At 35.7% G+C, this 21,597-nt stretch overlaps 1 protein-coding gene across 8 annotated transcripts; it reads right to left on the bottom strand.

The window, feature by feature from the left end:
* Positions 1 to 1,222: 1,222 nt before the first annotated feature.
* LOC117794325 (protein retinal degeneration B) lies at positions 1,223 to 20,298 on the bottom strand. 8 transcript variants are annotated; one of them, XM_034634937.1, is made up of 14 exons: positions 19,984 to 20,298; positions 13,628 to 13,728; positions 13,157 to 13,457; positions 12,285 to 12,429; positions 10,583 to 10,774; positions 10,104 to 10,514; positions 9,710 to 10,038; positions 8,720 to 8,761; positions 8,501 to 8,576; positions 7,227 to 8,441; positions 5,776 to 5,913; positions 4,747 to 5,714; positions 3,282 to 3,454; positions 2,383 to 2,634 (listed from the first exon to the last, which is right to left on the bottom strand). In XM_034634937.1, exons 3-14 carry the CDS (start codon positions 13,232 to 13,234, stop codon positions 2,490 to 2,492), a joined length of 3,912 nt encoding a protein of 1,303 aa, XP_034490828.1. In that variant the 5' UTR covers positions 13,235 to 13,457; positions 13,628 to 13,728; positions 19,984 to 20,298; the 3' UTR covers positions 2,383 to 2,489. The 8 variants fall into 8 exon arrangements, with proteins under 8 accessions (XP_034490832.1, XP_034490834.1, XP_034490835.1 ...); XM_034634941.1 differs by lacking the exons at positions 2,383 to 2,634; positions 13,628 to 13,728 and adding an exon at positions 1,223 to 1,595 and having other exon boundaries at positions 19,988 to 20,298; XM_034634943.1 differs by lacking the exons at positions 2,383 to 2,634; positions 13,628 to 13,728 and adding an exon at positions 1,223 to 1,595 and having other exon boundaries at positions 9,710 to 10,035; positions 19,988 to 20,298.
* Between the last annotated feature and the right edge of the window lie 1,299 nt (positions 20,299 to 21,597).

Here is a 21,597-nt window from a genome sequence, read left to right as displayed (position 1 = left end):
CGATTTCGCTATAAAATATGTAGAGCATATTTCTTAAAATAACATGTTTTTTTTTAATAGTTAAAAAAAATTTATGCACCAATTGATGAAATTGATTCGAGAGTTTTACTCATAGTTCGTAATTATCAAGTTCGTAATTATCAATTTAAAAATATTTCATTATAATATTAAAATATTTTTAATAAGATTCAGTTTGCTTAATCTCCAATTTTCTTTTCACTCTTTAAAGCTTAATACCCAAGTTTTACTTAGATATAAAAATTTGATTTTCAATTCGTTTTTTTTTCCTGAATCAAACTTTGAATTTTTAAGATGTAAAAATGATACAAAATTAAGAAAATCTCCGATTGATTCGGATTTTAAGGCATTAAAATTTCCCTGAAGGTAGAGTCTAATCTAATTTAAGTTAATGTTTTCTTTATATATCATAGCTTATATTATTTTGTTCCGCATTCCACTTTTAATGCAAAACTTTATTTAATAAGCGTAAAAAAGCCAAGTTTAAATATCAATTCCGCACCAAAAATTTATGATACAAACTTTAGAGTGAAATTGATGCGCAAATGGAATTTGGAACTAAATTGTATAAAACAATTGTAACAACTTGTTGTCTACTCACCGCGTGACACATTTGACTCATGTTATATGTTGTACAATTGAATTACTTTATTTATTTATTTTTTATTTTAATTTTTGTATTTTTTATATACACCATATAATTTGCTATATATCGCGCATAATATATTTTGTTTATGTATATACACAGATGTAGTTTATGGGAGCATCGATGTTGAGATGTAATCGGTTGTTGTTGCTTTTGTTGTTGGTTGTTGTTGTTGTTGTTGTTGGGGTGGTTGTTATTTAACTGCAACTAATGCTGATCGGATCCATGATCTGATTAAGATTATATTATGATTATTTTTAGGTATTCTTGCATGTCATCTACACAGGTTGAAAGCACTTGTTAAATAGTGTACAAGTGGGAGCTATAAATTGAGCATGCTATAAACTAACTCTCTCTTTCGTATGCTCTCTCTTCAATCATGTCGCTCTCTTGCGGTTCCTAGTGGTGGCTCAAGTAAGTTTTTCGCTTTAAATATCCACTTCTTATTGGCGATGACAGGCCCGTCTCATTGCTGCCGATGTCAAGTTGATGAGCGTATTAATTTGAGTGTGTGTGTGTTTGTGTGTATGTATGTGTAAATTTGATGTGTTTATGTTATTGAATAGAATAGAATAAAGTTGGCGTTTGGAGTTTTTAAAAAAGAGACAGAGTTAATGTTGAGACAGTTTTTAGCTTTTTATCCAAATATGGATTTTGTTTTGTTTTTTTTTTCTGCACAACACCAATTTAATTAAATGTTCAGCTAATATGCACTTAAAATAAACGTAACTAACAAATCAATTCAACTCAACTCAACTGAAAAGAATATCAATAACTTTTGAACACTAAACACCAATTTGCGCTCTCTCTCTCTTTTTATTTTTGGGTTTGTTGTTTTTTTTTTTTTTCTTTGTTTGTTGTTATCTAATGTAAATTACAACTACAGTGTTGGTAAACTTTTTAAACTTCATTCGTTGCTTGTTCATGCAGCCTTTGTACGAATATATATAAATATATATATATATATATTTTTTTTTTTTTGATTGATGGTGTGTGTGTGTGTGTGCGAGTGAGTGTGCGTGTGGATTTTGTTGATTGATTGTGTGGATCGCATCAACACGGTACGGGGAGTAGGCGTGACGTGTGGGCGGTAAGCAGTTTTAAGCGTCGTTATCAAAATCAAAGAACAAACAAAGAAAAGATACAATTCGAAATCGTAACATTATAAATCATATATGTATGTCTAATAATTATGAATACTATATAAATAGTTAAAGCATTTTATTACATCAATATATATATATTTACTATATATACTATATACTTTTAGTCAAGTTACTGTGTTGACAAATTAAAAAATTTGCATATATTTAATTTTGAAAAAATATAATACCTTTTCTAGGTTTTTTTTTATTTTAGTTGCCTATGGTTCTTAGAACAATTTCATTGAGATTTAAGTTTATTTTAGTTATTGTCAAAACAGTTACTTGACATACTGTGCGTATACTTAATGCTCGTATAACGTGTGTTTGTTGCTTTATGGCCAGAATTTTCATCCTGTTTTTTTTTTTTTTTTTCATTTGTTCGTTGCGTTTTCAATAACAATAATATCAATCAAAAATAATACATGGAATACAAACTATAAAAGCATTTACAAATAATATTATAAATATAGAACTTAACAAATAAGATATTGCGGCATTTTGGCCGAAAAACTTAAAGTCTAAAAACCAAAGATAAATACTTGTAACAAGAAAGCAGTTTTTCCTTTTTCTCTATTTTTTTTTTTTTTTTGTGGACTAGGCAAAAGTGTTGAATGTGTCTGCTGGTTGTGGAGAAGGGAATAACGGGCGGAGGGAAGTAGAAGTAGTAGTAGATCGTTGTATCAGCCATATTGTCCTGGCGTATCCTTGCCATCCTCAGGCTCAATCTCTGGTTCATTTTCATTCTCATTGCCCTCATTCAGTTGCCCCAAGCTGCCGCTGGTGGGCGTGGCAGGCAGCTGACTCAGTGGCGACTCAAAGGCATTGCTGATCGGGTGTGATGGTGGGGGGATGGTGGAGGTGGTGGTTTTTTTGTTTGTTTGTTTGTTTGTTTGTTTGTTTGGAAGGAAACATGATGCATTGCATGATTAGGTAATGCCAAAGATATAGAGAGAACGGGCTTTCAGCTCGATTAGCTGATTACAAACACTGGGCGGGGCGGGGAGGAGAGGGGAATGGGAGATACGGTAGCTATTAACTGGAAAGGACACACGACATAGGCGTTGGGGTTAATCAAAACACGGTGGGCGGGGCATGCGACACGTCAGCAACACAAATACAATACAAATTCAACCAACAAACATATAACAAAATAAAAACCATATTAAAAAAATATGAGATACAATATTTAAATGAAATTCAGTACAATTAAAAACAAACTTAAATTTAAATTTAAAGGGCACACAATACACCAGAACTTGGAATACATTACAATACACGCTATACAAATACATATGCGCATAGTTTCCTATTAACACTAAGACATACACATACACATACATACATATGTACAATATAGACAGACAGACAGACAGGCAGACAGACTCCAGTTCTCTTCACAATTAGACACAAGGAGTCTCATGCCGTCCCTCTAGCTTTAACCTGAGCCTCTTTTGCCTTGGTGGACGACCTACCTTCTGCGTCGCGGATTCGCCGATTGACCCGGAAGATTAAAGCAGCCACGTGGTATGACCATGCGAGCATTACCCTTTGCCGGCCGGGAGCCACCGACTGCCTGGAGACCAGCCAAATGGGCTGCATAACCCTCGCTCAGTACCGTCGCATTCGATTGCAATTTCTTGCTGACCTGTAGGACACAATTTAAGGAACAAGATTAGTCGCATTTCAAATATCTTAAAGGTATATACATATTTATCTTCACTTGTTAAATATATTTGTATTCTATAAATGTTTTTCTAACCTTAAGAAGTAACATCCTATCCTTACATTAAATTTAAAATAATATATACAAGTGTGTTCCAGAAATCTAGAAAAAAACAACAGTTCGAAATGTCGGTGTTGCTTAAATATCAATCGAACATATTTTTGAAGTCTAAAAATTCGGCTGTCTGAAATTAACATTCAAATGCAACAAAATTATTAAGTTTAGATATTTTTTATATATTTTTTGTTAATTTTGTATAGGTATGTCAAAATTTCTATACATTTCATGTCCAAACATCTTTCAGTTAGTTAACTAAGACCTTAAACTAAAACTGTCTCCTTAAAAGTTCTTATGTTTCTTAAAAAAAAGTTGTGTTTTATCTATTTTTATTTTTTCCTATTTTTTTGCCAGTGTACTTTTATTGCTTCAAGTCCATAAAATTTATATGCATGTTAAATTTCATGTTAAATAGTTTCAATCTCTTTAATTTTCAAGGCTGCAAACCGGTTTTGAACCGAACCTTGTAGAACCGGTTCGGTTTGGGTTCTTAATCAGCCTGAATCGGATCAGGAACCGAACCCTTCAAATAATTTACTTTGCGAACCTGAACCTAAACCGAACCGCTTTCTAAAATAAAAGGTTCGGTTTGAAAAAACAAAATAATTACAAAAATTTTATGGTTTTCTAATATCACGTAATTATTTTAGACTTTGGATTAAAATAAGTCACATTTAAATCTTCAAATAAATTTAAATTATCATCAAAATGTTATTTCTTTGAAAAAAAAAAAATGTTAATAAGTTCAAAATGTTGCGAAAAATGTGTAACAATACAAATATTTTTTGTATGAAATTAAACCAAGGCTCGAACCCAAACCGAACCAATTCGCGAACCGAATCGATGTCATGCTCTATGGTTCGAACCGCCGAACCAAACCTTTAACAATATTTTGGAGGTTTGCAGCCTTGGTAACTTTAAAATGTTCACATTTTAAATTGAGTATGCATAATACAATTTAAAATATTTTCCATTTCTAATACGTTATAGTAAATATTATAATTTCTGATTTTTTTAATATAAAAAGAAAAATAAATTTGAGAGCATTGTTTTAAGAGCTGAATTCCACAAAGTTTAAAACTCTTTTTACATGAGAACGATAGAGAGGGAGATAGAAAGAGAGAGAGAGAGAGACGCTCTTGTGGTGTTGCTCTCACCTTGCCAACAATAAAGATTTGTTCGTGTCGCATGCCCACATTGGTGTAGACACTAATATCCTTGCTGCTGCCGTAGGCGGCTGTAATTGAGATTCCGTGATTTTGCACCAAATTGTTAAGATAGGCGGTCTTGTGTCCCAGCGGATCGGTGGACAGGCCATCGGCGAATGAGATGAGGCCGTGCGGGAAATTGTGCTGGCTTAGCCAGGAGACAACACGCTGTTGTTGCATATCGGGTCGTCCGGTAATATAGATTAGCAAATAGCCCAGCTCCTGCCAATGACGACAGACGTCGACGGCGCCGGCGCGTACTTTCGGATCACGTCCGGTCACTGACATGGATGCCGTGAAGGAACCATCGATGCTGAATACAACACATTCGGTCAGTGGCGGCACCACGGCCATATAACAATCAACAGAGGTGTGATCGCCACGGACCACCATTTTGACCGGATAGATGCCATAGCCGAGTGACAATTGATCGGGTATTATGTATGAGATGCGTCCATTTTTATCGGTCATTTCGGTGGTTAGGAATGTCCATTCACCCGCCGGCGGATCCTTCATAATATGCACATCCACCTTCTCGCCATGCAGCGTTATCATATCCAATGGACCGTACATGAAACGCGCATTCAAACGCTGCTCCCGACCCTCCTGGACAATGACATCGTTGGCCCGATGATTGGCCGCCACATTCTTCAGCTTGACCGATGTACGCTTCTTGATCCACTTCTCACGCGGCTGACCCGGATGGAACGAGGCGTTGTCCTTGTCATCGTTGGATCCCACAAACGGTATACCCTCAAATTTGCCAATTTGTCGCAATATAAAGGCAATCACATCGGGACTTTCCCAATAGCTGGCATGGAACAGATGCGGCAGAGCGTGTGCGGGAAAATTACTCAATCCCTCCGGGCAATACAGGGCATAATCCAAACGCTTGGTGCCCCACCATTTGTTCTGAACTGTAAAACAAATGATGATCATTAATGGGTAGAACAATATATAGATGGATAAGGCACTTACGGGAGTGTATAGTACTTAGCGAGACATTCTCTATGAGACCCGAAATGGTGCTCTGCATGGAGGCATCGGAGAGGCGTCTGCCGGCAAGCAGATTATTGCCATCATTGAAATGCTGCGGATGCGATTGTATGACTTCCACTACACCACACAGAGAGAGAGAGAGAGAGAGAGAGAGAGAGAGAGAGAGAGAGAGAGAGTTACATAGAAAAAGATTGAAAGAGAGAAGGAGTGATTAGATTATTGTCTGACTAATAGCCTATTTCCACGACACGGCTCATTCGACGCCATTTTTATCATTTGTCCCAAATGTGGACTTCATTTCAGTACAAAATCCGAATGATCATTTTGGCTCATTCATAATGAAAGTGAAGATATTTTGTCATTCGCCCGGCGAATTTCAGTATTTTTGTATCGAGCACGCGATGTTTATCGATAAGCTCGTGAAAAAAAGCAATTATTACCCTAGCCAGCTGTTTTTTTTTTCAATAAAAACTGTAGGCATTAAATTTGCGCCAATTATAATATCATAATAAATATTAAAATGTTGTTATTGTCTGCTTTTTATAATTTGTGCACAGAAACTGAACAGCTGATTTGCTTTGGGTGTCTTAACAATTTCACATTTGGTCGTGGAAGGCCAAATATGAGCCACATTCAAATGTGAGCAAATGTGGCAAATGTGAGTGGTCGTGGAAATAGCCTATAAAAGTCCACACTGCTTAACAGTTTGTCACATTTGAATGCATTTTCACAGAAATCAATGTCAGCACCAGTATTCATTTTGTGTCGCATATTTATATGACACAACACCAGAGCGCAAAATATTGATTTATTCTATTAATCAGCATCAGTCAACTAAAAATTTAATTTCTTTTTAACATACCAGAGTATTTTCAGCAAAAAATAATTATTTAATAAAGTAAGTTCAGTATTTAAGTCAACAGACAATTACTTTGAAATTTTTTTCAATTTTATATCAATTAATTTTTAGATCAATTGTAATTGTAGTTGAAATTTTTCAACAAGGGTTTCGAAATGCTTGAAAAAGACCCTTGAAACTGTTTTTTTCTGAGACAAGCATTATTAATTTTTGATGTTTTCGTGTACTTATTACATTAATATCAAAGTTTTTTAAAAATTTAATAGCTAATTTGTACTTTTTAATTACAGCATCAAAATAAGATTGAAAGAGAGGGAGTAATAAGACTAGTGCCTGACTAGGTTCACACTGCGTCACAGTTTGTCACATTTGAATGCTTTATTTTTATATACAAGAGTTTTTCTAGCAAAAATTATTATTAGAAATACAAGTTCAGCATTTCAGTTAACGAAAATGACATGAAAACTCTAAAGGTGATTTGCTTAGTGTTTGTCAATACGTTTGTCACAAATGGACACAGTGTGACGCAATGTAAGGCCAGCATAATTCTTGTTAGATAAGAGAAACTCACATAAATGCAGGGGTTGACCATTGCCCAACGGATATTTGGCATAACGCGGCACATTGACCGGCGACAAAATGGAGAAACGTGCACTGAGCAGTGGCTCCAGTCGGGAAGCAATGGGATCGGTTGGATGGAACAGATTGTACACCTGATGGCAGTTGGGACGGGCGAGTGCCGCCTTTGCATCGTGTAATTTGCGTGCTGCCAATACGACGGACAACGGTGAGCCGAACATGAAGAAATCACTGACTTCAAAGTCCAATTTGGTGGCTCTCGAATCGCTGGATGAGCTGGAGCGACGACGACGTGGTGATGGTGCAACCAGCAAACGCTTTGCATCCAAATCCGAGTCAATAAATCGCTCATCATCGTCCATGCGAGACATGCGACTGCAATCGCCGCCAACGCTGATGGATCCATGACCCGGAGCCTGTGACTGATTGTTGGCATTTGGCTGGCTGCCATTGGAGCGACAAAGTGCCTCGTAGGCGAGCAGGGAACCCATCGAGTCACCCAGCATGACTATTTGACCGGAGAAGCCGTGACCCTCTTCCGATTTAAGGAACTCATGATAGACAATATTGGCAGCAGCCACCGTCTTGTTGACCGTCTCCTGGAACTCGGGTGATGCCACCGCCAGCAATGGGATGGCTCCAATGGGCACATCCGCAATATTTGGTATATCCGCCGCCGATGGCGACGCATCAAATGAGTATGGACTGAGGCTGGACAGGATGCCGAGGGCGTCGGTGCAAATAGATGGACACGGTACCATTTTGATGGTCATATGTGTCAAGAGGCTGGGATAATGCTGACGCATTACGGCCTCGAATGAGCCACGGAATGTGGTAACATCCGATTTCTTGGCTGTCAGCTCACTGGCCGCATCCAATACGCTGCCAGCGTGCACCACCATTATCAGTATGGTGGTGGGGCAAGATGGTGTACTCGGTGATCCTGGTGGCGATGAATCATGACTGCGATCGATGCTCGCCGAGGAGCGTAATTGACGCTTATTGCCGCGCTCCGAGGCGACACGCATTAGAAAGTCCTGATTAAATATGCTATCCTCCTGCCTGTGGCGTCCGCCAATGCCAACGCCGACGCCGCCAACACCACCGCTGCCACTGGAGCTGCCACCGTGCGGCGGCGGACTGTCATCGCCCTCGCCCAACAGCTCCAAGGAACTCCATTTGGCCAGCGAGTTGGTCTCATTTGTGTCTGCAAATGTATACAGTTTAATTTGGTGCAATCAAAAGAGGGTATAACTCAAATCTTACCCAGACAATCAAAGAACTCCTCATCTGAGTTGGATTTGGAGTCCACCTCCAGGCGTTCCATGCGCCAGTTGGCGACCTATCGAAAGGAAACAAATCAAACAAATTAATTAACATGCTTTAGCTAATCATCTTTCTTATAGAATACATTTATCCTTCTATATCTGAATAGGAGCTGGAACTGGCATTGGATTTGGAACTGGATCAGCAACTGGAACTTACATGTCGTCGAGTTGGCGCTGTCTTTGTATGCGGTTTTGTGGGCTGCTCAGGATCGGATTTAGTTCGGTTTTCGATGTGAAGTGTGTTGTGATTGTGGTTGGATTTGTTTTTGTATGACAAGAGCAAATCAAAGATTAATTTTTATTTTTTTTTTTGGAGTAAAAACACACACAAAACACAAAGGACAAGCACAAAAATCCAAGCCAATTTTTGATCTAGACATGAATTCTATAATTTATAATAATAATAATGGAAATTTTGTAGCAACGCAAATAAAGCTTAGCAAGTCTGGAGTTGTTATGAATATGTATTAAGTTTCTAGTTGAGCGACTGTATGGAATTTTTAAGTGTAAAACCTTAGCACTTCTTATGTCAAATAAAAATTCAAAAATTATTTTTTAGCATTATAATAAAGATTTCAAAATAATTATTTAATATTTTTTGACTCATAACAGTTGCGGTTTCCGATTATTATCTATTATTATTGACGTCTGTGTATTATATTGAATTAAAAATTTATAGATACAATCAATTTATATAATTAGATATAATAAGAGGTTCTTGTTCCTGCATTTTATTTATTTATGTAATCAATGGTTTTGTTGAATGGTTTCAAATAGCCACAATTACAATTGGAGCTGAATAAGTTGAGCAAATGTTACAAATGCAATTATCTTTTAAAAGAAATAGAAAGCAATGGATACTTCCGCTCACTCTCTTTGTTGGTAACCTTTAAAACTTGTTGTGATTTTCAATCGAGAGATTAAGTATAAACAAATACATTTGCTTGATTTGTATATATATGCTCGAGTTCAAGTTATTTGATAAATAAGTTCAAAAAGTTCTTTGTTTGATAAGAGATAAGAGATTGTCGATCGACAATGAACAAAGACAAAGCACAACAACGACAATATCAAGGAGCAGAGACAGTGTACAATGGACAGCAGCAGAAGAAGGATCATCTATATTATTAACAGCCTTCTCACTCACCTGCAAATCGAAACTATGCGCCGAACCCACCGGAGAGTGAAGGGCACCCTTTGAGCCAAACTTTGCCTTGTTGGCCAACTGAATGCTTTGGGAGCGCGAACGTTGATTGTTGCTGGTGCTTTGGGCGCCAAGCTCAACGCTGGTGCCGACACCATCGTTTTCATCCTCATCCTCATCGTCGTCATCGTCCTCATCGGAGCTGACCTCGGCGCTGGGTGGTTGTTGGGTGACAATTGGTGGCACAGCCGGAGCGGACTTTTTCCGCTCGCCAGCACTCGACGGTGGTGCTGTGGTTGCACTGCTCACATACGGCTCTGAGATGCTTTCTGCTAGAAAGAAAGAAATGCAGTTGTTGATGAACGAGAGCAATAATACTATAAGATTAATGAATTACCATCGCTACATTCCTCGCCGCTGCCCATTTTCTTGGCCAGTGCCAATTGGGTTTGACGCTCCAGCTCGCGTATATCCTCGATGGTTAGGCCATGCCATTCATCCTGCCACGCCCACGCCTGGCGATGAGCACGCAGCATTGTCTTACGCAATGCCACATCGTGTATGAACTTCTCCAGCTTGGTTTGCATGCCCCAATAGCGGAACTCAACCCGACAAATCTTATAGGCCGTCATCAGGGACATATTTCGTGATGTCGGCTGCTTTTTGCCCTTCACCTCACGCCAATATTCCTCCAGCCAGTCATCGCCAAGCGGACCACGTCCTGTCTTGTCCGACACAAAATGCTTGGGATCCTCTTCCTTGACATAGTCTCCACCCCACAGTTGATCCTTGACAATATCAATGACATCTGTCGAAATAATTTCAATTTTCTTTAACTTCTTGTCAAAAAAAAAACCAATGCGCCTCTTTACTTACCCACAACGCGATTACGCAGATCACTTCCCGAAAGCTGAAACACATTGTCCTGATAACCATTGTCCGGATGGTAATAGGTCTCAATGTCCAGCGAGAACTTCTCCACAAAGGGACAAGTGTAGCGAGTGCGCGTATAAGGATACGCATTCCACGCCTCCTCCTCAACGGTCAACGCGCTCTTGGGCAACAGACCTGCCAAATAGAAATTATCATTATCATTATTATTGCAACTTATTGACATTAAATTATTATTAATATAAAATATCATATTAGTAAATAACAACAGTCTTTACTTGTACAGTTTTTACTTGTACACTTGCCAGTTTAAAGATCTGACCAACTTCAAACTCTCATAACTCTGTCAAAACTTATTCGATTTTGATGCGGAATGTCATTTTAATCATTGTTCGGCCTGTTAATTCATTCTGCATTCAAATTTTTATTAAATTCGATAAAAAAATATTTTCCTTTAAAATCTACTAGATATTGATTTCGATGCTAAGGGTCCCTCCTTTGGAATTTTGAAAATTGAAAATTTTAAATCTGAAGTTTGCACTTTTAATCAACTCCTTATATCGTAAATAGTATAAAACAACACTTTAAATTTGATTTTGAGACGTTTCATTTTTTCGTAAAATATCATGCCAAATTGGACAAAAGTTTTGACTTGTAAAGTTGATAGATTGAAGGTCTGACCAACTTCAAACTCCCATAACTCTGTCAAAACTTATCCGATTTTCATGCGGAATGTCATTTTAATCATGGTTTCGCCTTTTAATGCATTCTGCATTTACATTTTATTTAATTCGTAAAAAAAATATATTTTCCTCTAGAATCTACTAGATATTGATTTCGATGTTAAGGGTCCCCCCTTTGGAATTTTGAAAATTGAAAATTTTAAATCTCAAGTTTTCACTTTTAATCAACTCCTTATATCGTAATTAGTATAAAACAACACTTTAAATTTGATTCTGAGACCTTTCATTTTTCTGTAAAAAATCATGCCAAATTAAACAATATTTTTGACTTGTAAAGTTGATAGGTTGAAGGTCTGACCAACTTCAAACTTTCGTAACTCCATCAAAACTTATCCGATTTTCATGCGGAATATCATTTTAATTATGGTTCGGCCTCTAAATTCATTCTGCTTTTAAATTTTAATAAATTCGTAAAAAAATTTTTTTTTCTCTAAGATCTACTACACATTGATTTCGATGCTAAGGGTCCCCCCTTTGGAATTTTGAAAATTGAAAATTTTAAATCTCAAGTTTTCACTTTTAATCAACTCCTTATATCGTAATTAGTATAAAACAACACTTTAAACTTGATTCTGGGACCTTTCATTTTTCTGTAAAAAATCATGTTAAATTGGACATTATTTTTGACTTGTAAAGTTGCCAGATCTTAAGTCTGACCAACTTCACACTTCCATTAATTTGTCAAAACTGGACCGATTTTCAAGCGGAGTGTCATTTTGATCATGGTTCGGCCTCTAAACTCATTCTACATTTAAATTTTATTTAATTCGTTAAAAAAAATATTTTCCTCTGGTTTCACCTCATTCTGCATTAAAATTTATGTAAAACGTCCGTCGTTGTGTTTTTTTGAAAATTCGATATCTCATGTTGGATGTTTAGAAACTTTTGTCATAATTAGTAGGTTATATTTAAGAACTTTTCTGTTGAATTGTACGTTTACTCACTTTTGATCCAGCCCGGCAAATGGCTGCCCACATGATAGATCTTTTTTGTATACTGCCCATTACCGCCAGGTCCATCTTTATATGGTTCATTGATGATGATCTCAACGCCGCTGCCCTCGCCATGGCTCTCCTCGCGGCTCTTTTTCTGTGTGAATTAAAGTTAAAAATAGAAAGAGATCAGTCTATTTTGAATGAATGTAGGGAATAGTTCCAGACATAAACAATGTGAATAAAGCAAACTTTCCCCTTAATTTTACCTTTTCATGTACACAAACTATTGCTAAAATGTTGTATCGTTATAAGAACGTTTTCAAAGTTTATATTTATTTACTTAAATTGCTAATTAGACGGAAGACATAAATCAAATTGAGGCATGAAATAAATAAAATCTATTTTGAAGGCAAATTCACGATAAAATAAAAATGAGTATAAGTATATTTATGTATGTTAAGATAATATTGAAATTTTCACAATGCAGTCATATAATTTATTCACTCTAAACTATTTATTGAGATCAAGGAATAATACAGGAGTCGTTAATCGTAGCTAACCATTGATTTTTTAGTGCCGGAACCGTACCCGAAATAAATTCTTGCTCAAGAAACGAAGATTATTTGTAAAAGATTTTTATGAAAGTTATTTTAAAAAAAAAAGAAGAATTTCCTACCATATAAAGCATAATTATCGCTCAGATAATATTGAAGTAGAAAATACTAAATATATACTTTTGTACCCTTCGTCACTAGCGTGATCCAGGAGGATCGGTTGAGTTCAACTTATAGAATCCTTTAGGCTTTTTCTACTATATATAAGTATTTCTAATCCTTTAGGAATCTAATAATTAGTTGTAATAAGAGGGATTATCAACTTACCGCTATCATGTACAGTTGCGCAATGCGATACTCCTCGACAGTGAGGGGCAGAGGTATGCGGTATTCTTTGATCAACATTTTGAACTGTTTATTAAATTGGTCAGCGTCTTTGGTTAATTACGGCGGGTTTTAGTTCAACTTCTCTCTCTCTCTCGCTTCGCTTTTTAATCTATTTCTTACACTGAGGCAATCATCGATTGTTGTTGTTGTTGTGGTTGTTGTTGTTGTTGTTGTTCTGGCTGATGTTGTTGCCGCTGCTGCTTCTGTTGCGCATGGCTGAGGCGTCGCTGGCGTCTATGACCTGCAAATGTGGCAAGGTTGGATTAAATTTGGACTGACGTTGTGCCAAAGATTGGGACTGGGTCTGGGACTGGGACTGAGACAGGGATTGGGGTTGGGTTGTAGATAGTTGCTATGGCTTCCTTAATGTAAATGTGTGCTTCATGGAGCGAGCTCTAAAATGTAAATTACCGTTTCGTTTAAATTATTGATTCGCCAGGGGACAACTAGGCTGACAAACTGACTGCCAGACAGGCACTCAAGCTGTCAATTAGACACAACTACAGCCAAGACTATAAGTACCAGAATGAAAATGAAAATGTCCGATAAGGTCGACTCGGCTTACATTTCTTAACAGCCAACGAACAACAACAACAACAATGGTCAAAGCGAATTTGGTTTATCGTGCATAATTTTTGCTGTTACCTTGAACCGCTTTTGCTAATTGGATTTATTGTTGACTGCTGACAACAGCAACTGGACAACAATAAAAAATAAAATAACAACAACGACCAGAATGAGAATCTCATTGCTCTTTTCTTTGCACTGAAATCTGCAATTGACCTTAACAAGTGAGAGAGTGGAAGAGAAAGAATGAGTCTCTTTCTCTCCATCACTCTCTCTGGCTCTCTCTGTTTTCCATGTTTATCTATCGCAATGCAATCGATACCACGATTGACTGGAATAATCTGATCAGCATGATAATTTTAACACTTAAATATGTACAACGTGTTGAACAATGCATTAAATGGAGCATTTTAAATTAAATGTTTTCAAAACACGCACAATAAATTTAAGCAACTAGTTTACACATTAATTACAAAAAAAAAGAGCTGAGAAATAATGAATGGAACTATGGTTAGTACTAAGATCTTTTATTTTACTTTTACTTGCGTTGGTTTTTTGACATTAGTAATGAGATTAGTTATGAAAACAACTCCATATTTGACAAATCATATATATAATGTTCTTGAAGATGTTCAAAATTTGATTATAAAGTAACTATTGGTCAAAAAATTTATTTTATATAATTTAATTATAACATCCTCATAAAAGTAGGGAAAAGTATAAAGAAAATAAAAAAGAGTCGTGGTGGAAAAAAAATTTAAGTTTCCAATTTTGATGTCAGCACATATAAGGGTTAACATCTAATCAGCTTTAATAGACTTTGTATATATGTTTTTATTAGAAAAGTTATGGTTCTTTTAATTCACTGGCTAGCTGACTGCAATGCCAAACGAAGCGCATCCATCGAGGTCACGTTTTAAGCATTTGGGAATTAAAAGCGTATGAGCAATTTATTGTTGCAATGGTGTCGCAATTAATGTTTATTACAAAACTTTAAATACTTTGTTATGCTTTTCATTAAGTTCACATTTTCATAGGAAAAGGCAAAAAAAAAAAAAACAAAAACAGATTAGAAATCAAAATCTTGAGCAGTCAGTATTTTCTTTTGTTTTTAATTATAATAAGATTATGTGCGGTATTTTGTATACATTTATCAGTATTACTGATACGATACAAATTTTTGATTAAATTTGCACAACATGTGAGCTAAACAGACATTTTCTAGTCGAATTTATTTATTTATTAAATATTAAGGGTTAGTCTGACCTCACTAACATTTAAGTAGAACCATAAATTAAGGTTTTTTGAAGTGTTGCCTTACTTTGCGAATGGGAATAATGGTATCGTAATTTAGAGCAAAGTCGTAACTCGTATTTGCAACTGACCTGTGGGAGTGGAAGCAGGTGTGTAACGTGTGTGTATGTGGTTGTTGTTGTTGTTGTTTGATTAAACCTATACACATAAGTCGCACAGTAACCCCAACCTCAATCCCCAAACGTAACCCTAACTTCACCTTCTCGACTGAGTTTGTCGTTTTAATCTTATCATTTTATCTGTGATAAATTTTTTGCCGCTTGACAAAAACGTTTTCTTTTTTTTTTTTTGTATATATTTATTTTTTCATTGTATTTTTGCAGCTGCATAGGTACTTGAGTATCTTGGGCTCATAAATGTACGTAGATACTGATATATACACCTACACCTAGGTATACACTGAAAAAAAAGACCAACTTCTGAAATCAAGAAGATTCATCTTACAAATTTTGTTCTTAAAATAAGATTATATTAAGACCAAATTACTAAAACTAAGATTAATAATCTAAAAGATCTTAAAATCTTAATATAAGAATAAAAATCTTAAGTTTTTAGGAAAGTAAGTAAGCATTACGAATCCCATTCGTAACAAATTAAATTATCATTTAAAAAATTACTAAAATGTAAATAAATCAAAGTTAAAAAAAATTATAAACATAAAAATTTTTTTTTTATTTTTTTATTTTAATTTTAAGAACATTTATGCTTAAAATAAGAACTTGGTCTTATTTGAAATGTTCTTAAAACCAAGATTAAGAATTTTATGTTTTCGACGCATTTTTTAGACAAAAAACCTTAGTTCTGAGACCCAAATCTTTATTATAGAACATTTTTTTTATCAGTGTACACAGAATGGGAGGAGATACTCTCAGCTGCATGAATGTTGATAGGTAGCTAGGTCTATTTAGGGCTATCTACTTAATGGACACAGCCTTGCCCGAGAGCACTTTGTGGCTGCTGTGGCAATTGGAGCTTAATTAAAGACATTTCATGATTGACAATGTTGCCTGGCCTTTGAGGCTGCCACACATGATGCCACAATACACCCTACTGACACTACACCCTACTTTTGCCAAGCGTGTCCACTTAATAACAATACTGCATGCGGCACAAAAGCAGTAATCAATAATTATGGGATAGCCAATGCCAAATACGAGGAGACCGAGTCAGAGACAGAGGCAGAGACAGAGAAAGAAAGAGATATGCATGATGTGATAAAAGGAAAATAGAAATATATTACATGGCATTTTCATACAAATACACATACATACTCGTACTCGAACTCGTTGATGGAAATGTATGCAAATGTCACGGTAGTTACCTAAGATATTCACTTTTACAATGACATAATGACATTTGCTTAAAGTGCCACTCATGCATTAGAGAATAGTCAGGTGATAGCTTTAGTTAAATATGGCTGGTAAATAAACTACAGGACACGAAGAATGCTAGCAAAGGTGAAGAAACGTAAAAGATTATTTTTACATTTAAAAATACTTGAAATCAAGCCTGTTTTAAAACTTTTGGGTACTCTTAAAGCAGTCATTTAATAATAATATTTAATATTTTAATACAAGATTAACAGGTAACAGATAAAAGTTAACTGAAATACTTTTAAATGAAATGTTGTAAGTTTTGGAAAGACCTTAGCTTTATTGCATTATAATTCGTTTCGAATTATACAAAGATGAATATGGTACTAACGAAAAATCTTTAGTTAATTTTTCAAAATATAGATTTTTTGCTGAAATTAATCAGAAAATAGATTTTTTTTTTTTAGATATTTTTATCAATTAACAGAAGTAAATTTGTCAATCAATCAATAATTATTGATAATGTATGTGAAGGTATCGCCGGGGGAGAGTTTGTCCCACATAATTTTAAAATCTCAGGTACATTTTTAACAATAAACTTTAGGAGGATTAAAAAAAATAATAATAATACAATAAATTAGCAGATTTCTAAAAGTTAAGTCAGTAAATGTAGCTGATATTAAGGTCATTCAATAAGGTCATAGACTTGAGGAGCGGGTAGCTAAAATGAAACTGGAAAGACTTAAAATTAGATAACTTTACTATAGATGATTTAACGAATAGAAATCGCCGAAGGGAAATGAATCTTGATATCTTAAGATCTTGTTACACATACTTCACGAGTAGTTAATCTGAAGGTAATACTACAATGGCATTTTACTGCAATGTATAAATACATACATATGTATGTACATCACACAATTTGTCACTTTGTGTGTGTAGCTCTTAAGAGAAATCAAAATTTTGCTACTTTATCTTGACTGTATATCATAGTATATATGAATAAGAAGATGTACTCGTTATAAACAAAAACAAAAATAAATAAATGTAAATATGTATGTAGTCATGTAGATATACATATATGTAGCTATACATATGTATAAATCTGTGCACTTTGCACGTAACATGAACACGGGTCGTGTTTATAGCCAGTCCGTCATTTTACAGTTTGTTTTATGACAATCAACCGTGTGTCAACGGGTTGGGGAGGTGGGATTTGGGCCTGTGACGGGGAGGGGAACAGAAATGGACGCAGCAGCAGAAAACTGAAACTTTTATAAAGTGTGTGTGTGTGTGTGACAAAAGTTTGCATAGTAACGGTTAAATGGACAGCAACAACAATAGCAATGCACGTAATGCGCTTATAGGCACAGCAGCAGCAGAAGAAGAAGGAGAAGAAGAAGCAACAAAAACAACAAAAACAGCTGGTGCTCTGCTTAGTTTGTATGTATGTACATATGTATGTTGTTTGCACGCTTTGCTGATTGATGAATAAATTGCCACAGTAATTGTGAATGTAAAAAATAAAAGAAAAAGAAAAAGAAAACCCGAAATGCGCAAACGGTAATAAATGCCGCGATGTCGCTGTCGCTGCCGCAGCCACCGTCGCTGTCAACGTCACTGTCTACGTCGCCGTCGCCGTCGCTGCTGACCATTCAATCAGAAGTAATTGAACGTGAAAGCCCCCCGGAAGCGACAAAGAGACAACAAAATAGTAGAAATATACGAGAGTGAGTAATTCAAAATATACATAATCCAAAAATGCGAGAGAAGAAAACCGTGAGTATGTGCATACAGTTAGACATGAAAGTGTTTTTACAAAACCAAAAATTTACACAAAAATTAAATACCGTTTGCTTTAAAAAATAAATAAGCAAATTTTAAATTATAATTGATCTAAGATTTAATGCCCGCTATGTGCTGCATCATATGTCCTTTAAGAATGAATTTTAAAGATCTGACTATTTTCTACTTTATCCAGTTTTTCTTCTATATTCCGTTGCAGTACTATATGTAGTAATACCACTATATACAACAAAAATTTATATAAATAAAAATATATATTCAATTTAACTTTTATTTTTGATGTTTTACAATGAAAGTTACGGTATAACTCTTATTTTTAACCTAAAAAATAAAAATTGAAACTCACTTATTATTTTTTATTAAAAAAAATCTAGGTAAAAGTCTATTAGTCTGGGCCAACTCCAAATCAAAAACTAAAAAAACCCCAAACAGAGACCGATTTATCATGAATTTATCCAAAAAAAAAATTAAATTGGGACTCAACTAGTTTTTTTTTTAATCTTTGAAGTTTCCATTTAAAATTGCCTATTTTTGCTGTTGCTTTGTGCAAGTTGTCACCTTACAGCACGTTTACCAACACTATTTTGGTCACACGGCCACAAGTAGTTTCTTAAACATCTCTATAAACTTCATTCTAGAGGTGCTAGGGAGTGTAAATAGAAAACCGTAAACAAAAAAATTTTTGAAGTTGGTCCAGACTAGTAGGCTTCTACCCTTATCAAATTTACGGTCCCAGATCAAAATACTTTATTGACTAACTGTATGTATGTTGTATGTACATTTGTGATCAGTAGAAGCTTTCTACGAATTGTTGTTGTTATTGCCTAACGAGGAAAAGGCACAGACCAGGGCTGAACTATAGCTGAAAGTAAGTGCAAGGTACAAGGGCTAACAAACTGAGAAGCAGCAGTAAAATAAAAAAGAGGGCACAACTGCAAACACACACACACACACACAATCACACACACACCCAAATACAACTACAAAGGTGAGTGTAATTTGTAGGGGTCGAGAGCTTGCTCTCTGTGCACACCTGTGGCGCGCTTTATGTTTATTAATAATTTATAAATTTAGCAGCAACAGCAGCCGAAACAACAACAACATGTTACCAAATTCAAGCCAATGCGCGCGCACTTCGCACGCTGTCTTTTTAAGTATTTTTGCCCTAGGCTTAAATCGGCCAACCACAATAACAATAATAAAAATAAAAAAACAAGCAAAAAATCACGGAGACAAACGAAAATTTCAATGTTACAACTGGGAGAAACAAAATTCACTGTGCGTCGTTTTGGGAGCTCCAATCACACGCACAGAAGGTTGCCAAGGGAAAAGTGTTTTTCAAGTCACGCAACGAGAATGAAATTTGGTGAGAGAACTTTGAAATGCCAAAATGCAGCTGAAAAACGTTCTTATCACACACACACACACACACACACACACACACACACGCATAATACACGCATATTGCAATTGTGTTAGTGCAGCATGTACATATTTAGTTGCGACAGAACCTTGGGAGCTGCAGAGAGAGAGAGAGGGAGAGAGCGAAGGGGAGAGTAAAGCTCTAGCCCAGGCTCTGAGCTTACGCATTTACGTTTACGCACAAACACACACAGAGACACACGAACACATTGCACACAAGCACAGAATGCCGTTATCCTTACTGTGCTGTGTTTTGCGCATTTGTCAATTTTCTTGCAACAATTTCGCTGCCAACAACAACAACAAAACAAACAGCATATTTGTGTATGTATGTATGAAGAAAACTCACATATCTATTCCCAGCAGCTGTGCACGATTAACAACAATAATAACAAAGCCAACAACAATAACAAAAATTAAAAAAAAAAGAAAACAAATTTTTTCTGCGATTTTCTGCTTTTTATTCAAACTATTTTTTTGTTGTTTTGAACGCGTCGTTCAGTAAACATACACACACGCGAAAAGAAAATTTGTTATTAATTTTCTTGGCTGCTGCTGCTTCTGCTTTTTGCAATCAGAAGACGGACACAGAGAACGACAGCGTAGGCGTAGCGAGCGACGGCTGCAACGACCGACACACGTCCGCGTTCGCTTTTGAACTGAAAACGAAAACGAAGCAGAGGCAGCAAAGAAGCGCCAACTAACTGAATTGGAGAAAGAGAGAGAAAGAGAGCACTCAGGGGGGCATTCCAGCAATCAGCTGCCAAATAAAAAGCGAGTACAGGTATTCTTTAATTTACATACATTTATGATAAAAAGAAAATGATCAAAAATTTTAAATAATATTTTATTACAAAATTATTAATATTAAGAAAACTAAAAGTTTTAAGGTCTGGCGGTACTAAAAACAATTAAATGTTCAAACACTTGTTGCAAGTATTTAGAATAACACAGAAAAAAACCATTCAGATCAATAAGAATTAGTATTATTATTTGTGATGATACAAATACTAGTGTAAGCTTAAGTATAGGTAGGGGTTAAATATCAATTAGTATTAAAAAAAATAATATGATTAAGCATTACTCGAACCATTGAAACAAAAAAAACTTTTTAAGAATTTAAATTAAATATATTGACTAAAAATAGATATGTTTATTATTTCTAATCAAAAAATATCTTTGTTGTATGAGATATATAAAGATAAGATAAGAAGGCGAGTGTTTCGCGGAACGCCCCTTAAGTTTTGATCAGCCTAGCAAAAGCGCGCGAGAAAGCGCCAAAGCGCCTACTAAAAAAAAGCTCTCCATCTCACTTGTGTCTGAGCCGTAGGCAACGGAAATTTACAAAAGGGATTTTTTGCAAATTAGATTTCGCAATTATATTGCATTGACAGTCGGAGCAACGTACCTCAGGTGTCTACGTCGACGTCCTTGTGCGCCGAGAGAAAGAGCAAAGCGTTGCGTTGTGCGTCCCTGTTGACGTTGGCGTCTTTTTTATTTTGTGCGTGGGGTGAGGGGGGCAGCTGGTAACTCTGGTTAGTTGCCTGACGTAAAGGTCGCACTGGGCTTCCAATGCACCCCACATACATACACATATGCAATGTACCTACGTACATACAGTGACTCTCAGCTTATTTGACCCACTAGATTTTCAACTGTTTTTTTTTTATTGTTTAATTTAGATATAATTTAATTAACAAATATAATGAAAATACTTTGCTTAAGTTAAAGCACTCATAAACAAATCTGCGTTTACATTTTATTTATAACTCCTTTCCATTTAAAGATAAATTTATTTAAAATTTGTAATACATATCTTAAAGTTGTGGGTCAAATAAGCTGAGAGCCACTGTATTTGTAAGCAATATTTAGGCATAACTGACTGAATGATAAATGAACTTGATCAAAGTTTATGCATTTTGCCTAAGACATGGAAAGGTAACGGCATCCCTTTAAAAA

Source organism: Drosophila innubila, chromosome X, assembly GCF_004354385.1.
Source record: "Drosophila innubila isolate TH190305 chromosome X, UK_Dinn_1.0, whole genome shotgun sequence".
NCBI classification, from domain to species: Eukaryota; Metazoa; Arthropoda; class Insecta; order Diptera; family Drosophilidae; genus Drosophila; species Drosophila innubila.
The sequence above is the reverse complement of the archived record's forward strand: the minus strand, read 5'-3'. Positions and strand labels throughout refer to the sequence as shown.